This window comes from Lampetra fluviatilis, chromosome 40 (assembly GCF_964198595.1).
Source record: "Lampetra fluviatilis chromosome 40, kcLamFluv1.1, whole genome shotgun sequence".
In the NCBI taxonomy this organism is placed as follows: Eukaryota; Metazoa; Chordata; class Hyperoartia; order Petromyzontiformes; family Petromyzontidae; genus Lampetra; species Lampetra fluviatilis.
Genome location: NC_136314.1, coordinates 4,212,463 through 4,231,415, shown reverse-complemented (window position 1 = coordinate 4,231,415; position 18,953 = coordinate 4,212,463). Strand labels below are relative to the sequence as shown.

The 18,953-nt window shown below is 49.2% G+C and overlaps 1 protein-coding gene across 1 annotated transcript in view; it reads right to left on the bottom strand.

Moving 5' to 3' along the window:
* Window positions 1-411: 411 nt before the first annotated feature.
* LOC144946248 (uncharacterized) overlaps window positions 412-18,953 on the bottom strand; it is a 62,765-nt gene continuing 44,223 nt past the window's right edge. Inside the window, exons 22-31 of the mRNA XM_078875140.1 lie at window positions 18,695-18,757; window positions 17,427-17,462; window positions 17,115-17,150; window positions 15,994-16,041; window positions 11,731-11,766; window positions 11,152-11,292; window positions 10,200-10,409; window positions 9,237-9,272; window positions 3,035-3,097; window positions 412-528 (exon numbers count right to left, since the gene is read on the bottom strand). Of these exons, the coding sequence (XP_078731266.1) occupies window positions 412-528; window positions 3,035-3,097; window positions 9,237-9,272; window positions 10,200-10,409; window positions 11,152-11,292; window positions 11,731-11,766; window positions 15,994-16,041; window positions 17,115-17,150; window positions 17,427-17,462; window positions 18,695-18,757 (786 nt within the window). The remainder of the gene's footprint in view (window positions 529-3,034; window positions 3,098-9,236; window positions 9,273-10,199; window positions 10,410-11,151; window positions 11,293-11,730; window positions 11,767-15,993; window positions 16,042-17,114; window positions 17,151-17,426; window positions 17,463-18,694; window positions 18,758-18,953) is intronic.

Genomic DNA, 18,953 nt, shown 5'->3' with positions numbered 1-18,953 from the left:
TGAAGTAGTAACTAACTTGCACGTTCTTCTTGGTTCTTTCGGTAAGTCACATAGAAGGGAAATAATAAAAGAATAAAAAGAAAACATAATAAAATAATTCTCACGACGTTTCGTCTGAAACACTGTCTTTCCGACAGCCCTGTTGTTCACCTGAGGACGGCTGCTTGCGTTGTGGCCGAAACGTCGTGATAATTATTTTATTATGTTTTATTTTTATTATTTTATTATTTCCCTTCTACGTGACTTTACCGAAAGAACCAAGAAGATGAATCCCTGCAGTCACGAAAGCTTTAAATCGAAATTTAATTTGCACGTTGTGTTTACGTGAAAAACCTTCCCGGTTGGCTGTGCCAGGTAGCGGCGGGTCAATGACACATTCATATCAACGCAATCTAACCCAAAAAACCTTCATCATGAATGAGTGGGTGGGGGGGCTTGTGTAGTCAAGGAGACACTTGCCTTTGGCCCTTGAGGACCCATGAAGCCACTCTCCCCTGGGTATGGGAGCAACCCAGAGCCTTCCGGGGCCTGTGCACACGATACAAAAGAAAACAGATTCACCGTATAGCCTTAACAGGCTCTTGGGGCAAGTACTGTTCGTGAGCACCTATGGAGGTCGGCACCGGCGCACGAGGGGGTGGGTGGCCAGCACCATGCGGCGACCGCCGTTGTATCCCTAGCGGCGATGTTTACACACCGCACCAGGTACTCATTTTAGGCCGAGTTGACTCTCGGCGAGGCCCAGGACCGGTTCAGATAATCGTCGCCAAAGTTGGCTGTGAGTGGGAATCCAACTCGGGTGGCCAGGGTTTTGTAAAATGCAGCGTGCTAACCACTGTACCACCAGCTCCCTACTTGCGCATCGTACACACAAGCACACGCGCGGACCGTAAGCACGACATACACACGATACTGTCTCGCTTTAACATCATACCCACCTTCCCCTATTAAACTGCCACGTTCAATTAGCATAACATCGATATGTGTGAGTTGCAAACAGTCTTGTGTGGCAAATTCCCATGAATGAATGATTCAGCGGGTTCACGTTTGGCACGACGCAGCCGTATGGCTCGGGAGGCTAAGAGCGGTGTCGGAGTGCAGTGACGCCAATGTTGAAATAAGAAAAATTAAAAAGAGCCGGCTCATTGAGACGATGGTAATGTGAAACTGTTTGCGTGAAGCCAATCCTGCTGAAATTATGCACTCCCGTGAGGCTGCGTGTCTGATGGGATGTGTCGAGGGAAAGATACGTGAAGGAGTGATAACGTCGGCTTAATTTCTTTCAGTATTATATTGAGGTCCTTAAATTTGAATTCATGTTTCAGCCACCTGTAATCAAAGCTGGGTTCTCAAATGTAACCAGCAATGAGTTCCTCGTGACTGAAATATTAGATTTTTTCCCAATGAATTTGTATTACTTCAGCTCTAAAAACGAAACACTTACATTTTGATTGCCTTGTGCTGAACGCGCTTTGCAGAAAATTACAAGGGTGTACTGCCCAACAAACAGTCATCCATATCATCGAGGTCTGCCCAGAGAAGGTGGAATTCAAAGAGGCCGAGTTTCATCTCGATGATGTGACGGTTGAGTGGCGAGGAGATGTCGCCTCCCTCGCCTGGCACACAGCAGGTTGTGCGTTCAACCCCGGACCCCTATTGTATATCTGGAATCTGCATATTCTCGCTCCCCGTGTTGGTCGTGAGGATTGTTCTCGGGGTTCCTCCGGTTTTGTCCCTCCTCGACTTTTACAAACAACATGCGCTTAAGATTATTGGGCTGCAACTATTAATTCCCACGTGTGATGATGATGATGGTGTCAGCCACTTCGATGATGACGAGCTATCATCAGAGCCGGATTCAGGCGCGGGGCTTTAGGGGCTGCAAGCCCAGGAGCCTCCGCCAGCTGGAGGGGGCCTCCAGAGATGAAGTGAAAAGTTATTTCGTTCGTGAATTGCTGAATTTTATTTGTTGTTAGCCGTGTAAAAACAAATTGTATTTTTCTTTAACTTTGTTTTCCTTTTGAAAATATTACTGGGGGCCTCACAGTGCCTGTAGTCCAGGGGCCTACAAAATCTTCATCCGGCCCTGGCTATCATTTGTGGCCAGGTTGCTCCAGTTTGCTTAGCCTGGTAAAATAAAATAAAAAGCAAGTTTCGTTTGAACTTGGTTTGATTTGGATATCGTCCTCTGACCGCGATCGCAAGAAGAACACCGACCCACAATGCGGCTACCTACGAGTCGTGCAGGAGGGACTTGAGATGTGGATTTTGCGACGTCAACGGCACAATTCGGAGAAAGAAAAAACAATAATTGCATCCGGCCGATAATTACAGGACGGTGCTGTGGCAAGCACTGCAGTTATAAATTGGCGATGTGGTGGGCGTAGCGTTGAAAATTGTTCATGCTAGGTCCGCACGCCTGCTTTGGCACTCCCTTTCACGCCATTCACAGCACCCCGGGGGCTTTAAGGCGGTGGGAAGTGGCACTGTTGGGGTAGTCCACGCGGGTGCGTGGGTGCCACACGGTTGGCGCTGTGTGCAAGTGATGGTAGCAGGGCCTTCGAGCGCCCGCGGAGATTAACAAGTTACTGTCAAAGACACTGGGCAGAGACGTGGATTCAGAATGCACGCGGCCAACAAGCGAACACAAAGCAAACCTGCCGATTGACGTACGCATGATGTAACCGTGGGTGAGTGCGTGTGTCTCAGTAGGGAGTGGTGGTGTCGCGGTTAGCGCACCGCGCTACGAGCCCGGCGACCCGAGTTCGATTCCCGCTCACGGCCAACAACGGCGACGATTGTCTGAGCCGGTCCTGGGCCTCCCCTAGGTCGACTCAACCTCATATGAGTACCTGGTGTGGTGTGCAAACATCGCCACTCGGGAGACAAAGGTGGTCGGGCGTGGTGCTGGCTGCCCACACCCTCGTGTGCCGTGCCGGCCTTCATAGGTGCTCGCTAATAGCACTTGCCCCAACAGTCTGTGAAGGCTGTATGGGGCATCTTTGTTTTTTGTTGTGTGTGTGGGTCAGTGTACCGGTATTCCTGGAGGACCGGGAGGCCCAGGAGGACCAGAGGCTCCGTCTGGACCAGATCTCCCCTGCAACAGATGTGGCACGAGTAACACATTAGTCGTCATTACTTTTTTTTTTTATAAACATGCGCAGTAAGTATAGCAAACAATTCACCCACAGTACGCCCAATCTCATCACACGTCAGAAGCTAAGCAGTACGGAGCCTGGACAGTGCTTGGACGGGCGAACGCCGTGCACAAAACAGGCTGTCGCAGACTCTTACGGGGCTGCGCTCTGGTCAACTTATGGCAGGAACAACCACTGTTGTACTGTACTATACTCCAGCTTCTATGCTCCCCACTGTCATCAACCCGCATTGAAGATGTGGTGGCACAGCTATCGCACGGCATCGGGAAGCCCTCATCCAGCAGTGGATGGACAAAAGGGGCTGTGAATACACTCTGATGTCTCATTGTTCAATGCAAATCTACTGCCATACATGTTTATCATTCTATCACCGCGTTCTCACATGGCCACTGTGATGAAAGTGCACGGGGGCCCATCCTAGATCCTCTACCATCAACTACACAGTCATCGTCATCGTCAGCAGTGGTCAATCCAAAAATGCTGATTTTTGAGTGTGACTGCGCGCTTGTCTACGCTGAAGGAAGGACGTGACACGGAAAAATGACATCAATTTTAATGAAAGTACAAACGAAACTGTGATTAAACATTACGCAATTAAAGAACGACGTGTATAAAAGTTGAGACGGAAAGAAACCTGATTAATTTACTGGAAAAAAAGAGTGATGTTACACAACGGCTCGGTGCTAGGAGCATTCATCAACCAGTAAGAGCTTTGGCTTAATTTTTTTTTCCCCATCCCAATTGTGCCATCATCTCTGACTTACATTACACGGCGTTAGAGCCACTGCCGCTCTGGTAAATAGACACGTGGCTCTTACGAACAAAAGGTTGTGAATTCTAATTCGGGTCGAATGAATACGTTTTTCATCTCATAACATGATGCCGATAGCACAATACACATATATTTATTTTTTATCAGTTGAAAGAACAAGTAATTGAGAAACACATAAAGGGGCATTACGTACCCTTGCAGTGTTCCTTATATGAATCATATGTTCATTAGACAGCGTGTACCCACGTGTGTGTGTGCACCTGTGCGTGTGAGCTTTTAAAACCGACGTCCCTGTGAAAATCCGCCAGCACGCTGGCTAATATAATTTACCGTTTTAATTTAGTCTGGCATAAGCTCCCCTCCCCATCCTAACAAAATAATCATAAATGCAAGATGACTCATTACGCTACACCGGTGCTGTGTTCGTACTGTGATGAGTACTGACGAAGTGGGGGTATTTTGTGCCTTTTACCCTCGAGTTCCGACAAAATGAGAGCCTGTTAAGAGCTGCTAAACGCATCTGTGCTTTATATATGAATGGATGACACTGTCGGTCGAGTTATACTTGAAAGCTAATCCAAACAATTACTAATTTCTTGATGGTTTTAATTTTCAAAGTAAGGTAATCTGATTACAAAATTACTCTCGAAATTCAAAGTCAGAGTGAGTAATGGAGTGGCACTACTCTCAGCCAGTGGCCCAGTCGTTGAAATTCCACATTACCGTGGCAGGGCAAAGTGCTTATGTACACAGAACAACCATTCATGGCGATGCAAAAAAGTGGTGCTCATTTGACCAACCATGACATTATCTTTTTCGATCATATTCATTACAACATTTAATCTGGAAACCCCTTGATATGGAACACTTTGTTTGCACAGGTGTCCAAGGTAATGGAATAAACCGTACACGGCAAATGCGCATTGACGCGCGTACACACATCTTCAAAACTGGAGACAATGATTGTTGTCCCGGTTGGCCCCCCAATCTGAATTCTAACTCGTGAACCTTGCGACCGCGCATCAAGCACTCTAACCAAAGCGCCGTCCGGCTGGATATGTGCTGTACGTTCAATTCATTGTATGGTATTGGCGTAAAACTATGGTACAATGACAATAACGATTTCAACTTGTAACGCCGCACAGTGATCGCTCGCTCTCGCACAGAGAGAGAACGACCTGGAGGCACGAGGAGGAACCAGCCAGCAGCCATGGGGTGCCAATGTGGTGAGATGTTAACTACCTCGCCTGGTATGCATGAGGTTGTGTGGGTTCAATCCCGACCCTGACCCCTGCGTATCTGGCGTTTGCATGTTTGTAGTGGTTTAACGCTCGCCAAGGGGGGTAAATGTAAACACGTGTGGGCTGGGAACAGTGGGGTCGTACCGGGACAGGCTGGTGTTGCTGGGGGACAATGGAGGAGACGGAGACGGCCCGTTAGGCAATTATGGGATGCAGGGCCGTGATTGGCCGGTTGTTGTTGTCAAGGCCAAGGTGGCGCCAGTAAGTCTGGGTTGGGAGCAGGTGGCGGCGGGGGCCGCGGGCGCGGGGGGGGGGGGGCTGGTTAATTAATTGGAAATTAATGAGGAGGGGGATAAATAGGGGAGCGTCAGAGTGAGACGGGGAGTTGTGCTGGGCACTGGACAGAGTCGGTCGGAGCAGAAGAAGAAGCGTAGAGTAGCAGTGGAGTAGAAGAAGAAGTGTAGAGTAGCAGTGGGATAGAAGAGGTATAGGGTAGCAGTAGAGACGTAGAAGCTGAACGAGAGAGACAGTCGGAGTGAAACGGAGAAGCTGAGAGAGAGCGACGGCTGGAGTGGGACGGAGAAGCAGAGAGGAGAGTCGGGAGAGACGGAGAGAGGGAGGATCGGAGCGAGCGAGGCTGGTGGAGTGTGGCCAGCGAGCGGAGAACGCGCTGGAGAATGGTGGCGAAATGTGCTGTGTTGGATAAAATAAAGTGACGACAGAAAAGGAGGAAGTTGTCCGCGTAAATTTCAGCACTACATGTTCTCCCCGTGATTGCATGGATTTTCCTCCGGGTCCTCTGATCCCCTCCCCACACATTTATAAATGTGTGTTTCGAGTATTTGGCTGCTATAAATGTCCACGTAGTAAGCCACTTCGTTGAGCTATCATTTGTTGCCAAGTCGCTACTGGTAATGTATATATATTTTTAATAGTTTAGAAGATGGCAATGGCTGTGAGTTTTAGTTTTTAGTTGATGCGGTGAGCCGGCACAAACAATTGCCCAAGCTGTGATTCTCTATATATTGAGGGGTTATTGACCAATTAATAGTGTTTACATCTGGGAGGAAACCAAAACACCAAGAGACCACGCATGCCTGGGTGAAACGCTCTATTCCATATCGAAGGAACAGGTGGAGTCCACATTTTTGCTGCAGCCCCTCGCGATGGCACAACCAGGGTTACGGATCCTCGATTCCCCACAGGAAGGGAGCGGTGATCCACGAACCCTCGTTGCTGCCTCCACAGTGCTGCATTACAGGCGTGAGCCACCACCACCACCACCACCACCTCGCCTTCCCATGCTAAGAGTCACAGTGGTGTAGGCAAGCTGCACCGTAACAGATGTTAATGCTTCGTAATATTATTGGACCACAATGCATCACACCCTAATTTACATAATTCCATTAATTTGTCCCAAGGCAATAATCTCTAATCAGGGCTGATATAAGCTTGCGAAAAGCACAAACCACTTTAAACATTAATTTCCGAGATAAAAAAACTGACCCTCTGCAGACTTTCATGTTTGATGAATGTTATTGCTGTTGCCAAAACCGAATTATAAATCACACACATCCCAATCGCTACGCAGTGCCCTAGTCCACAATCTATACATTAACATACACATGCTGCTTCGTATAGGTTGGAGGGTACCAGATAATGCGATGTCAGTATTATGAAATTGACATTTTCTGCCTAATTTACTTACTCAATAGAATTTTACATCTTTCATACAATTTTGGAAATTATTCCAAAAAGAATTCAAAGGGGAGCTCATTTCACCAGCAGCATGGTACAATGCAAATACGGCGGGGCAGCCAATGCAAGCAGAAGACATGAGGAAGCTGACAGGCGGTTATTTGCGAAGTTATATTAATCTCAGACGCCGCAATCATTGAAGGCGGTGTTACAAAAGCCGAATGGAGTTCGCAAGAAGTTACAGACAAAACACCTCCTCGTGAGAGAGCCGATGCAGAAGTTCCCCGGCTGTGATCTCCCAGGATGCTTATGGGGCCACAACCCTGCACCACATGACTACAAAGCATGGCAGCAGCAGATGTGGGTACTTGATGATGCTTGATGATGATGATGCACAAATGGGAAATTTTAACTCTCTGGGAGTGTGCAGATACTGTAGTCAACCACCCTGAAGAGAACCATTAAACGTTTAAACGAATCCACGCCCGATTCAACAAATACTTGAGCTTCCATTGGGCTCATAGCCGTAACAACATATCTCAAGAGTTCAGCTTTTTTACCTTTGGGGGACTCCCCAATGGCAGCTGCCCCTGCGTGGCACAAGATCGCTCATCGACGGCCTGCAGGTGGACCATGAGTCTAGCCGTGAGGGAGCGATTATTGGCCCAACTGAGAAAACTGCCCGTCATTTATATATTTTCGTCTTTAAATTTGGTGCACGCTTTGACAAATTACCCCCATAGAAAGCCACCTGCGATACCACGATTCCGACAATCCCACAACGATGCGAGGAAATTCCCCAACATTCGCGCACGTATCTGTGCGCCGAGACCCAGCAGCATATTGCCCCGCAGAGATGGTAAAAAAGAGATGCATGGTTGTCCGTTGTAACTAATTGAACGATTTGATGGCATGCTATGCCGCGAACAACAGGGCAATGGCGTTTTATGCAGTGTCTGCAAACTGCCTTGCGATACAAATGGAAAGGGGTGAACCGCTGTGTCCATTAGTAAGCAGCAGGCGGTGAGCGATGGCTTAAGAGGGCTCGCATGCATTCTTAATGCAGCCCGGATCATCCATATTTCTCTGCAGGGCCGGGGCGGTGGTGTTTCATGTTTTCTTTATTTTTGGTTCCCAGACAAGGATTTGGGGGGGGGAGGTTTGAATAATGACCGTCGGCTTTTACGTAACGGCGGCTCGCCGCCCGTGGAAGGACATCTGTCGCCGGGCCGCTCGTTTACGTCACTCTCAAGTTCAACGGGGGGGGGGGGGGGGGGGGGGTGCTGCACGTTTTTATTCAAAAATGGCGAGTGAGGCCTAGCGAATTACTCTCTTCCGTTTAGTGGAGCCGGGCGGGCGGGGGGGGGGGGGCCCGCGGCAGAAGTCAGTCTCTCTTCAAGATGACAAACCGCTGGCTTCCCACAGAGCGGTAATTAATTTTGGTAAAACTCACTTGGACACAGTGGCTTGACTCGCTGCAATCTGTTCGCACTTAATTGTATTTGTCTTGCATGTTTTTTTTTTCATTTTCAAACCTTGTTTCGTACCTCAAGCGTTGACATTTTCGCAAGTGCGCCGATTTGTGGTCTCTCGAAGCTGGGAGGGTGTTCGACGCAGAGTTCACTCACGTGACCTCGACCGAAAATCAATTATGAATTGTAATGTTGGGCACGAAAGCCGACTGCACGTGTTCAACTTGCATGTACGTGCGTTTTTGTGAAAGCGGGGACCGGTGGTGCAGCGGTTAGCACACCACGCTTTGAACCTGGCAACCCGGGTTCATTTCTGCTCACAGCCAACACCAGTGACAATTACCTAAACCAGTCCTGAACCTCCTCCCCAAGGTCGACTCAGCCTCAAATGAGTACCTGGTGCAGTGTGTAAACATCCCCACTGGGGAGACAAAGGCGGTCGTGCGAGGCGTTGGCCACCCACCCTCTGCGTGTGCCGTGCCAGCCTTCGTAGGTTCTCACTTACAGCACTAACCCCAACAGTCTGTAAAGGCTATGGGGTGGGGATCTTTGTATTTGTGTGTATATTTGTGTGTGTATCTGTGTGTATATTTGCGTTTATATTTGTGTGCATGAGTGTTCATGTGTCGGTGTCAGATCAGCAAGTTCCTGGACACGTGACATACCGGTGCATCGTGAGCCTCCTCGTAGCACACGGTGCACTCTGCGTGATCCACAGACCCGACTTCACGAGTGCATATTCATTGTTTACCACTGCACTCAAATTGTCTCTTCCTCCCCCCCACCTACCCACACTACAAATCGCCACAGTGCATTATACCGCACGGATAATTAAGAGAGTGCGCATGCCGCAATACGTTCAAGAGCGGCGTAAAGCTCTTTGTGGTAAACTCACCGTGTCTCCTCGCTCTCCTCTGTCACCGGCTTCTCCCTGGCGCCGGATGAACACAACGACACAACAACAGCGCAAACGTGAACAGTTGTTGTTTCTGGCTTCTCGGAGCGGCGATGTAACGACCTCACGACAAAAGCCATTCGCTTCGCGCGGGCGTGTTGAAAATCAGCACCGAACAGCGGAACACAGAAAGGGGAATGGTGAGAACGTGTAACCTTGCTCACACAAAACTCGCTCACGGGCTGATTATAATTTTGCAAGCGGACTCTTGCCGAGCGCTCAATTTAGTTTGCACGACAATAAGTCGTCCTATGGCTTGATTTTTTGTTATTCCCCATCTACAGACTACACTGGCTTCAGGACCACATCGTAAACCATTGTGGTCTGCGCTCCTTTAATGGAAGGGGGGGGATAGCAAAACTATACAAACTCTCTGCCTCTCTCTCTGATGAAGCCCTCTCGTTGTGGCTAGCAGAGCCTCGACATAGGCACTTAGCTCCTGAACGCATTGCTGCCATTGTGCGCAAGAAGAGAAAATCGGCGGCTTGCTACAGGAGGAGTGGTGCAGCGACAAAGGGTGAATGATCAGATCACGGTATTTTAACAGGCGTTATTACAAAAAACATCGTTCAGCGTCGTCGTGGAGAACGTTAATAATGACGTAATCAGTGCTTCATTCCCATATTTGTCTTGCAATGTAAAAACGCTGAAGTCATTTTTGACACGGCCTTCTGGGAGTGCATCTCAAAAAGTGGTCTCAAAACAAGAAAAACTCTGTGCCAGAAGCCTGCGCGGCCGATGATGGGTTGTGTAAAAAATCATTAGGAAGACGACTAACGGTTGTGGCTAAGGTCCACGTGTTACTTCATCACATCTGGCCACACTGATTTTTCCCCTTTCCCATCGCGCGCCGCGTGATGACATTGGCAGTGCTAGCGTCCCATCTGTGGATCTGTGCCGTACCTTGCTGCCTGGGTTTCCCTTTTCTCCCGGAAAGCCGGGATTTCCGGGAGTGCCGTACGTGCCCGGTTTCCCGGGTTCTCCAGGAAACCCGGCCGGGCCCTGGGGCCCTTGCTCCGTGAGCACGGAGCCGGGAGGCCCGGGGGGTCCCGGTAAACCTCCTTCCCCACGGCTGCCCTTCAAGCCATGCTCCCCGGGCAAACCCACCGGGCCCTGCCCCAAGGAAAGGAGCAGACACGCACACACCGCACACACCGCACACACACGCACGCACCGCACAATTACAATTAATAATTCAACATAAGCGGTCGAGTTGATTGAAGATTCGGCACTCGCTGATTCACTCCCGTCACTCGCTTACTGGGCGGTCGGTCACTTCCTTATCACTCTTCTATCGCAACTACCACCACCATTTACTGTTCCCGTGAACCTCGCTCGGTCATTCCTCCACCATTGTGGAGGTCTCGGCTGACCAGCCCTGGTAAGGATGAGTTGAGCAGTGCTTACGGCTCGTCACTTGCACCACTTCAAGGCCCTGAAAAGTACTCGGTGTGGTCGTGTCAAAAACCGAAGGGCAGATTTGCTCGACAAAATGAAACATTATCTGGAACGCCGCTTGAAAGTCAGGTCACCCCGACACCAGGTGACGTTTGTCAAACACGTGTGTGTGTGTTTGCAGACCTGTCACTCACGACAGCGAGCGGAGCGCCGGGTGGACAAATCACAGTGACGTGGCACAGTGGGGAAGCACAGGTCGCTTGCATCTGCCAGTCATCATAATCAGGGAACCCACAACACCTGGGGCTGTCCCGTGATCTCCTTTCAGCGAGCCCTCAAAGTGCACTGAGCCTTGAACAACCCCCGCGGTGATGTCCTCGCCTACCTGGTACAAATGACGACCGTTGATGCTTTTGGCTGTCCGGTTGTGTTAAATGAACCGGAGTTCAACTCTCACCTCTGGACCCGGAGGGCCACGAAGCCCCAGTTCCCCTCGCTCCCCTCGGTCGCCCTTTTCCCCACGGGGGCCCACATCTCCTGGGCGTTTATCCCCTGTATCGATGACGCCCCTTTCCAGAGTCTCCTTTAAAGACTTCATCTGGTGAACACAGAATACACGCACGTAAAGAACACAAGGAAAAAGAGGCCATGGTTAGCTTCACGGCCAGTGCTGTTAGTGAGCACCTATTAAGGCCCCCTACCGGTGTAATCAGCAGCACGTCCAGCCACCTGTGTCTCCCCCAATGCTGATGTTTATAATCTGCGTCTCACCCAGGATAGGCCTAGGACTGTTTCAGACACGATTGGCCAATGGCTGTGTCTTGTAGGCACAGCTAGTGACCCTCTCTTAGCAACCACGAGCTTCGTGATCCACCAACTCTTGCCTACCCACAGCACTGGATCACAGGCATACGCTATACCACCCAGCAAAGACAATCTATATCCGAGTTCGGAGCGTGCGTGACGTTCACGGTCGCGCGTTTACATCGACTCTGTGTCAAAAACGGACGGTTGTGTATGGAACTGCGCTACTCACGCCAATCCCGTAGGAGAGGAAAAATGACTCCAGGTCCTGCGAAATCAAATCACAACATCAGCCAGCACATCCGGTATTCACGTCGGTCTTATTGCACAAGGGCTCTGGCGAAGGCGCCCTTATCTTTCACAGATAAGTAAAGTCTGCAGTAGTTTCACAGTAGTGGGAAATAAAACATTATTTTTTACCAGGTGTGGGCCACTGAAATATATAGCCCTTGTTCAGAAGCGACCTGGCCACAAATGATAGCTCAACGAAGCAGGCTTATCATGTACATTGCTAAGTGGGCTTTGCCTGGTCAAGTAAAAATAGTTAAGTTAATCACCCACACACATACATTTCGATTTAAAGCTTTCGTGACTGCAGGGATTCATCTTCTTGGTTCTTTCGGTAAAGTCACGTAGAAGGGAAGTAATAAAATAATAAAAATAAAACATAATAAAATAATTCTCATGACGTTTCGGTTACAACGCAAGCAGCCGTCTTCAGGTGAAGAATGAGACACTGCCAAGCTCGGAGCTTATATATAAGCTGGGTTGGAGGTGGAAGGAGAGAGCCTTAACAAAAAGAATGTGCATATCAAGAGGAATTTAGCATATTCATGGGAAATGCGTAGAAGGTGGGCGGGGGGGTTTCAAAGTCATATTATGCCCATGCATTATGCAGGATCAGCAGCACCAAAGGGAGGGTGCAGGGAGTAGCATTAACAAAGGAAACGAATGTTAATAGTATGTAGCTGCAGTTACTAAACAACCACGTAGAGAACTAAAGTATAAACTACATAAAAAACTAAAGTATAAACTGCATAGCATCATCAGTATACTTACTATACTCTAAAATAAGCTGAGTTACTAACAGTGAACTCAAACACGTACGCCAAGCTCTTAAGGCTAATGGTTACTCCGACTACACAATCCGCAAAGCCATCACTCCAACCATCAAGAAGGATCCTGTTGAGGAGCCTTTCAAGACCATCACCTTACCCTACATTGCTGGGGTCACAAAAAAGATCTCCAAAATCCTGATTAAACACAAGATCCAGGTCCGATTCAACACAGTACATAAAATCCGTGATCTGGTCCCGTCTGTAAAAGATGTGGTTCCAGACATACAGTACCCTGGCGTCTACAAACTAAGTTGCCTCTGTGGTAGCAGTTACATTGGGGAAACCAAACGACATGTCTCGGACCGCATCCGTGAACATAAAGCAGACCTGAAACACGGTAGGACAAACACCTCAGCCATGGCAGATCACTGTTACAACTCAGAGGGCTCACATGACATTGACTTCTCCAAATCAGAGGTTCTCTGCAAGCCATCTGGCTATCATGAGAGATTCGTTCATGAGGCGATCCACATATACAAACACAGAGACAATTTCAACTGAGAAGATGGATTCTGGCTTAGCAATCATTGGAAGGACGTAATAAACCATTTCGGATCTTAACTGATTGTGTTCACGTTTACGGTGACTTTCAGACCGCGTTCCACTCACTGGCATTGTATTCTCCGCAGGGAATGGATTCTTTGCTCCGCTGCAAGTTTCCCCCCACGACTCACCCATTGACACGACGGTCAATGGTACAGTGTATAATAACAAATAGTATAACATTTATATGCTTAATACAATGTAAAAAGTAATATATAGTATCGTAATTGTATAGTAAATATATAGCAGTGTGATACACATTAGGGTGGGTAGAATAATACATAGTGTTATATTAAAATGTATAAGGTATAGGGTGGTTTATAGCAATACAGTATATCATTTGATGTTGGGTTTGTCTATGGCAGTATATAGTACGGTGTATACTCGTGTGATGTAAGAGAATAAAGTTTATATGGAAGCATATTATATAATTTTTACGACGTAGAATTGTAATGTATTACTTACTGTTAGTAACTCAGCTTATTTTAGAGTATAGTAAGTATACTGATGATGCTATGCAGTTTATACTTTAGTTTTTTATGTAGTTCAAACTTTAGTTTTCTACGTGGTTGTTTAGTAACTGCAGCTACATACTATTAACATTCCTTTCCTTTGTTAATGCTACTCCCTGCACCCTCCCTTTGGTGCTGCTGATCCTGCATAATGCATGGGCATAATATGACTTTGAAACCCCCCCCGCCCACCTCCTACGCATTTTCCATGAATATGCTAAATTCCTCTTGATATGCACATTCTTTTTGTTAAGGCTCTCTCCTTCCACCTCCAACCCAGCTTATATATAAGCTCCTAGCTTGGCAGTGTCTCATTCTTCACCTGAAGACGGCTGCTTGCGTTGTAGCCGAAACGTCGTGAGAATTATTTTATTATGTTTTATTTTAATTATTTTATTACTTCCCTTCTACGTGACTTTACCGAAAGAACCAAGAAGATGCACCCACACACATGTCTTCCCACCCGATTCAAACTTGAATGTCAGTCGTTCAACTGTCCGAGATATTCGTCGAAACAGGTCGTTGACATTGAGCAGCAACTTTAAAAAATAAAATTAAAAGTGTTAGAAACCCAGAAAGGGTTACGGGATTAACGGTAAACTGGAGCCTGCAGGAGTTGTGACAAGGCAACAACTCTTCAGGGGGTTCAAACGAGGACATGGGTTTGCAATTTTTGGTGGGTTTGAAGTTAAGAGCCGAGGGACGGTTCGAATCAATACAGAGGAGAGAATTACAATGCATAAAAAAACCGATGAAATCGCTCCGGCGTTAATACAAATCCTCACTTAAATTGTTTTAAATTCACACTTGAGGACAGGCCGCGCGATTCAAAGAGATCCTGCTCGTCTGCGATAAGAAGGTTACTTCGTTTTCTTTTAGAAATTAGATATTTTTCTGTTACATATATTTATATCTTGCATGTATACCAGAGGTCGCAAACGGGTTTTGATTCCTTACCCGTACCCGGCCGCACCAGGGTTGCAAACGGCTACCCGTTCCCTACCCGTACCTGTACCCTACCCGAAATGAGTGACAAACAGCTACTCACCAGTGACTCACGGCCTACCCGTACCCGTACCCGGCCGCACCAGGGTTGCAAACGGCTACCCGTAACCGTACCCGGCCGGGTACGGGTACCCGTTCCCTACCCGTACCAGTACCCTACCCGAAATGAGTGACAAACAGTGACTCACGTCCTACCCGTACCCGTACCTGGCCGCGCCAGGGTTGCAAACGGGTACCCGTACCCGTACCCGGCCGGGTACGGGTAGCCGGGTATCGGGTAGGGTACGGGTATCGGGTACCCGGTTGGGACCTCTGATGTATACATTCGGTGAAGGCCGTTGCTGGCGAGCACGGGGGGATCACGAACGGCGAGACGGACGGGGTTCGGCAACGCAATTTGGCTCGCGCGGGCTTCTCGTCAAGCAAGTGGGGGAATGTCTCATCGTGCGAGGAAAGATTGGGGAAGTGCCCCACGCCGCTGGTGGTCCTACACCAACCCCAGATTCCTGTGGCAGGGACCAAGCTATTTCATACGCCAGCCACAACAACAACGTCGGCTACCCACAAACTGGTTACGCACTTTATCGATCCCAGAGGTCGTGGTAGGTTGAGCCGACAACATGTGACTTCTTCCCTTCTGTGACCTAATGACCCTGCAAATGAGCCCGACCTCGTCGGACCTCAGAATCTCGGCACGGTCCCCCCACACCCACCCCCGCCCGCGGGGCACTCGGTGCGCCCGCCGCCGCGTGCGTAAAAGAGGTTTTAGAGACAAACCGCCGGGAGGGGGGGGGGCGACGTCGTTAGCGGATGACGGTGAAGCAAACTCTGTCGTTGTATTACGCGGCACTCTCTGCCCCGAACACCTACGCCTTCGCCAAACACGCATTGGGCAGCGTAGGGAAGTATGGTCACCTCTCGGTCGCGAGTTCGAGCGCTCCGTCACAAATGCGCCACCCAGGATGAGACGGTGCACATTGTCGGACATGTTGTGAGCGGTGTGTGCGTTGTCTCGGTGTGGTCTGGGGATTGTTGTTGTCGTTGTTGTTTCGTGTTACCTGGGCCCAGGCCTTGCATTTAGTGTTGAAAATCGGTAGGAATTTACGTACTTTTGCAACTTGTACTCATGTGGCCTAAGTTTATTTTATTGACTTGCATACCTCTTATGTACTTTGCACTCCCATCGTTTTTTTTTCTTTTAACTTGCCGACCGCCCCAGTGGGCATCTGTGATAAAAAAAAAGCTTCGTAGTTCATCGGATTCCTCCCAGATAAATAAAGATCCCGATTCTGGTTGCAATTGAATGAAGAGACTGACCTCCATTTCGGCTTGCATGCCAGGCTTTCCGTCAAGTCCTTGCATACCCTGTCAACAACAACAGAAACAACAAAAAACAACGACAGTTACGTACCTTAGAGGATTAGTAAACGCGTCTGACTATCCACATGCAGTTTTTCCAGGCCGGGCTTTTGCGTGTTGAGAATATCAACTGTCAAACTTTCACCAGGCACCACGGCGGAGAACATCTTCGGGAGTTGGAAACGAAGGCGACTGCATTGGTGCCCATGACCAATTCAGGCCCAAGAAGCAGTTCAAATGATTCATTACCGATGGGTTTGGCGGTGTGCGGGAAGCGAACTCAGGTCGCCAGGTTCTCAGCGCAGTGCGCTAACTGCTAGCCTGCCACTTCCCATGCACGTGCACGTACAAGGACAAACTAAAGACAAGAATCCCCCATGTGGCCTTAAAAGACTATTGGGGCAAGTGCTGTTAGCGAGCACCTATGAAGGCCGGCACGGCACAAGAGGGGTGGGTGGCCAGCACCACGCCCGGCCACCTTTGCCTCCCCAGTGGCAATGTTTACACACCGCACCAGGGGCTCATTTGAGGCTGAGTCGACTTAGGGGAGGCCCAGGACCGATTCAGATAATCGCCACTGATGTTGGCCGTGAGCGGGAATCGAACTCGGCTCGCCGGGTTCGTAGCGCAGTGTAGCGCTAACCTCTGCGCCCACCGCTCCCCACGTACAAGGATACACACAAGAACACAAACACAACGATCCCCTGTGTATCCTTATCGATTGTGGAGGCAATTGCTGTTAGCAAACACCTATTAAGGCCAGGATGGCGTGCGAGAGGGTGGAGTGACTCATCGCCGCACCTCGCCTCCTTTGTATTCCCAGGGCTGACACTCGCACACCTCACCAGGTACTTAGTTATGGCCGAGTCATCCTTGGGGAGACCCAGGACAGGTTCTGATACCCCTTGCCACGGAGGTTAGTCGTGACGGGGACTCAAACCCAGGCCGCTGGTATTCATGGCGGAGTGCCGCTAATCACTCCAACCATGACCTCCCCCCCCACTCCCACCCCGAAATGCAAAGTATTTGCATAAGCAAATTAAATTACAGATAAACAAATAAAATCTAACGAGGCTTACCTTTTCTCCCCTCTCTCCAGCGTCTCCTTTATCACCCTGCAGGAGACAATAAAACACAGGTCATTAAAAGCGCGCAGGCCAACAAGCGGAAAGGAAAAATCGATCGCTCGCACCTCCACCACGCGAGCATCAAATTCCCAAACACACAATGTCAAACAAGATCCCGTCTCCATCCGGCACGATAAATACAAATGTCCCCCCCCCCCCCGCCTTCTTCACGACGGCTAAAGCAGATGACAATACCAACAAAAATAACAATTTCTTGTTGCCGTTGAAAAAATGCGACAACTTCTTCGCATTATTTTCACCAACCTGTGGACCCATTGGACCAGGAACACCCGGAATGCCCTGTGGGGGGGAGGGGGGACACACACACACAAAGAGTGGAGTCACTGAAGCGGCGTCACTTCGGAAGCGGTGGATTTGGATCTACGGCGACCGCGCGACACACATCGTCGTGGAAACTGTGCTCAGGTCTGAAGCCGTTGCGCTTCAAAACAACGGCTCACGCCACGTTTATAGATTGCGAGACATCATTCACTTTAAGTGTAGTGATGTAGATTTTTTATTTACTGTTATGACGTGTCATTAAAATGGTAAACAACGTTATTAATTCGTTGCATGATATACATTTTTTCGGCTTTTCATCGACATCCGCTGGTATGACGCTTAACCTCGCTTTTCAAATTGTCGCAGTACAAGAACCTCTCACTGTCAAGACGCGTAATCCTTGCCAAAAATATAATCCGAGAGACCCTTTAATCCTTTACTTAGTAGGGATCTCACTTTCCTACACACTCGGATATGGGTTTGTCTGATAACAGTCGAACTGACGGTTGCTTTTTTCATTCCCAGAGCTGGAATGTCAGCCACATCAAGCGCAAAACCAAAGTTTAATGTGATGGGGGTTTTTTTTTTTGCAGTCATTGCTGACCGGGCTGACACCATCAACTCCATCCCCTAGGGGAGTCCGGCGGTGATCACGGGTCACTGCCTGGAGTCGAACCCATGGTTCTCAGCGGCACCGGCCCAGTGCTCTGACCTGCGAGGCCGCAACACCCACCTCGAATCCCCGACCCCCAAGCGGGATTTGAATTCGTGACCTCCGCAACGTCAGCCAAGCCCACTGCCACCTCTCGCCAGAGCTCCACTCGGGCGGACATTCATATAAATGTTAATACGGAGTATGCATTCGGTCTGATGCTTGTTTAGCGGCAGCATCTTTAAACTAAACTATGTTTTATTTTACCAGGTAAGGCCCGCTGAGCTATTATATCTCTTTTTTTTTACAGAAGCGAACCGGCTATCACACATGATAGCCCAACGAAGCGGCTTATCATCACGTGAAAATTTACAGCAGCCAAAGACTCGAAATGCAGAGGGAGAAAAAAAACGGAGGACCCGGAGAAAAATCCACACGACCCCGGGGAGAGAGAATAATTCCAACTCCAAACATAGAGCAGGCGTCAGGGTCGGGATCGTACCCACGACCTCCTGTATAACCGGCGAGGTAGCTGACATCTCGCCACCGCGGCACGCACACACACATTTCACATCGGCGAGAAGAATCTGCCATTTACCGGGACGCCTGCAGACCCTGGCAAGCCCTGCGTCTGAGTGTAGTCTCCCTTCACCATAAGAACCTGGCAAAAGAAACACAAACACACACGCGAACGCGCACACACACGCGCGCACTCAGTTTCATCAAGGGGGCGCGGGCGACGAGCCGTTTTCGTCGACATCGCCTGAGCCCCCGACGGTGTCCGTTACGGCCCCGGCCCCAGCGCCGTGCGAGCGCCTGCTGGGGTGGCCCAGCAGGCGCTCGCGCGAGCCGGAGCT